Source organism: Myotis davidii, unplaced genomic scaffold, assembly GCF_000327345.1.
Source record: "Myotis davidii unplaced genomic scaffold, ASM32734v1 scaffold967, whole genome shotgun sequence".
NCBI lineage: Eukaryota > Metazoa > Chordata > Mammalia > Chiroptera > Vespertilionidae > Myotis > Myotis davidii.
This window is the reverse complement of record NW_006383014.1, coordinates 760,124-763,479: the sequence shown is the minus strand read 5'-3', so window position 1 is coordinate 763,479 and position 3,356 is coordinate 760,124. Positions and strand designations below refer to the sequence as shown.

The window sequence follows — 3,356 nt, the reverse complement described above, 5'->3', positions numbered from 1 at the left end:
GATTGGGTGGGTTTCCACGTGCTAGAGGCTACCTTAATTTCCCTGCTCCGACCTAGACTCTCTTCCCATCCATCTGTACACGTCTCCCCTCCTGCACCACCACACATCCACCTGGACTAGACTCCCCTGTCTTTACCACTACACAGCCGAACCGCCAGCGTGGCCGAGCTGGTCGTGCTGTGGGGACAGCTGCCCGGAGCGTCGGCGTTGAGTACAAAGGGCCGCCTGTCATTCAGCTATTCCCCAGGTCCCCAAAATAGTCATTAATGCTCTGTCTGTAATTCTCTTCGGATGTGCTGTGGCTTAGTCTTATTTCTGAGTATCACCTTTATTTTTGTAAACATAGTCATTTTATTCTAGATTGATCTTAAATCCTCCCTCTGGCCTCCCCGAATGTCAGTGTTCCACTTTTGTGCACCCACCATACTAAGCAGCTCGGCCCACTCCTCCTTGTAGGCTTACATTTTAATGGCTATAAGCTGGACGGTTGCCTCAAACTCCTGCCCGGCCCATCACTGTTCCCCATACCAGCATGATGGCTTCTGCGTCTTTGCCCAAGGGGCCCTTTCCTGCCTGTTGCACACAGGTTATATCTTCAGGGATATTTTGCCTGATCAGGGCTACTCATTTTTAAAGCTATCAATACGTTGCTAATACATTATTTCCAAACTTATTTAAAGTGTTGCAGCTTCCCTTTTTAACTGTGTCTGATCAAATATTAATACAGCCATACACACACTCGGGCTGCCCACTTAACGCGAGGTATGAACACACTGTTCGATATTAGTAAGGTGCTATTCAGCTAAATCAAATATTAGCCATCAAAACCATGACATCTCCCGGCAAAGAGGGAAGAAGGTAGCTTTGATCTTTTTTAGCACATAACTGTGGTGAGGTCATTGTTATTAATATTTTTAAAAGCTTTGCTCAAGGATACGACATCGCCAAAATGTATTATTAGTAACATATTGAATAATTCAAAACCTGTCACAAAAACTGGCCAATACAATGAATAAAACCCAGTTTGGGGAACTTCCCCCTGGGATTTTTTTGTCTTTTTAAGTTAAAAAGAAAAGTCACAGCCTGGTGACCTTTCTGAGTGTCACATAAATTAGGCTGAAACACGGTTTTACCCGCTTGTAAAGTTTCCTCCTGGTCTTCTTGTGTCATTCAGCTCAATGGAGACTCTCAGGCAAAAGTGCAGCGGATCCTGCGGTTGATTTCCGGGGGAGGACTGTCCATAACCGGGTCGCACATCTTGTGCGGGGACTTCCTCTTCAGCGGTCACACGGTCGTGCTGACACTAACTTATCTCTTCATCAAAGAATGTAAGTAACTCATTCCCGCTTGATGGGTTGTTGTAGTGGGAGCCCTTATTCTATTGGAATTGATAGGTGTGTGTGTGTGTGTGTGTGTGTGTGTGAGAGAGAGAGAGAGAGAGAGAGGGGGGGGGGGTTGGGGGGGGGGATTTGTTGTTCCACTTCCACTTATTGATGCATTCATTGGTTGCTTCTTGTGTGTGCCCTGCCTGGGGATCAAACCCACAACCTTGGTGGGATGACGCTCTAACCAGTTGAGCTACCCAGCCAGGGCTGGCATGAGGTTTTTTAAATTGTGTAAGTTTACATACAGCAAGGAAAGAATTACATTCTCCTTGTTCCCATCTTTGATGGGAAGTAAAATGGCAAATCTGTTACCTTAATACAACTCAACTTTAAAGTCAGCTCGCCACATAAACAGGGCACTCCCTGTTTATGCCCGTTTCCCGTGCAATTGGGAAAAACAGCCAGTTTCTAAATTATACATGTGCTATTGTCCTGAGTAAGCAGTGGTTCCAGTGGTCTCTTTGAACAGCCTGCTTCTGGAATTAGATGCATCATTTATATATTTTTTGCTTTCCCGCCTTTTGACCAATTTGGACTCTCCTCATTTGTCCCATTGTCATGAGTGGATTTGAATTCAGTCATGTGAGCAGAAAACATGGGACCAGGACGACTTTGAGGTTAACGACAGAGGGCCTCACCCAGCTGTGCAGATACTACCACTGGGCCTGGGTTCCTATGACATCAGCCTGGCTCCTGGTACTCTGTGTCTTGCTGGTGGAGAAAACATTTTGTTAACCTTGCTACCACACAAAGTCCACTGTCTCTATTTATTGACAGCCGGGCTAGGCTCCCACAGACAGTGGGGTTATTAATGATTGTGTCATTGACTTTTAGACTTGCTACCTGTGGCGCCCCCTCCCCCCTTCCTTCCTACCTGAGCGAGCCCTGGGCTGTTCACAGCCCCGCGTTTTGGGTTATTGGTTTTCTCCTTCCGGAGACTTGTTGACCTCGGGCTATCCTGATTAAGGCCGGTAGGACAGACTAGTCATTGAGCGCCTCTCCGGGAACCTCATTACTCCCGTTTTCCCCCCTGCAGACTCGCCTCGTCACTTCTGGTGGTATCACTTAGTCTGCTGGCTGCTGAGCGCCGCCGGGATCATCTGCATTCTCGTGGCTCACGAGCACTACACGGTGGATGTCATCGTTGCCTACTACATCACCACACGGCTGTTCTGGTGGTACCATTCCATGGCCAACGAAAAGGTGAGAGCGGTGAAATGACCCTTGGATAACTTCTTTACAGGCAAGGGAGCCCTTTTTGTACAGTGGGGTTTGGGTGGCTTCGTGGGAATGACTGCTGTTGCTGCCCAAGTGTGTGGTTAGCTCAGGTCAGTTCTTACCCTTATATCCATTATTGCGTTTTAAAATAAAGGACATCACACGTCTAAATAACATCTATATATATAAAAGCCTAAGCGACTGAAAGACCATACGACCAATCAACCGGTCGCTATGAAGCGAACTGACCACCAGGAGCAGGCGCTCAACGCAGGAGCTGCCCCCTGGTGGTCAGTGTGCTCCCACAGCCAACCTCCCCAACTGGCCAACCTCCCATGGTCCCTCCCCGCAGCCAGCCAACCTCCTGCGGCCCCGATTGGCCTGATCGCCGGCCAGGCTGAGGGACCCCACCCGTGCATGAATTCCTGCACCAGGCTTCTAGTTTAAGGATAAAAATGTATGATTACAGAGCACAGTGTTATACTAATTCAACTACTGTAATTTATATGAGAATTAAAGAAGTACATATGCTAAATTAAAATGCAGGCACCTTCTCTGTAGCAGCACTGAGGTGCAGCTAGGTAACACCCCTGCCTTCAGAGAACTCAAGTTTGAGAACAACTTGGCAACTATTTTTGGAAGTCAGGCAAATTAAGCGCCTTATGACTAACCGGATTTAGTACATCTTTTGGTGATGTGCTCTCTGGCTTCTTTCTTATTCTGATTTCTGCTGCCCTGTTTCCAGAGGCACTG

The 3,356-nt window shown here is 47.5% G+C and overlaps 1 protein-coding gene across 1 annotated transcript in view; it reads left to right on the top strand.

Annotated features, from left to right (window-relative positions):
- SGMS2 (sphingomyelin synthase 2) overlaps positions 1-3,356 on the top strand; it is a 50,489-nt gene that overhangs the window by 44,759 nt on the left and 2,374 nt on the right. Inside the window, exons 5-6 of the mRNA XM_015558085.1 lie at positions 1,175-1,328; positions 2,422-2,588. Coding sequence (XP_015413571.1) covers positions 1,175-1,328; positions 2,422-2,588 — 321 coding nt within the window. The remainder of the gene's footprint in view (positions 1-1,174; positions 1,329-2,421; positions 2,589-3,356) is intronic.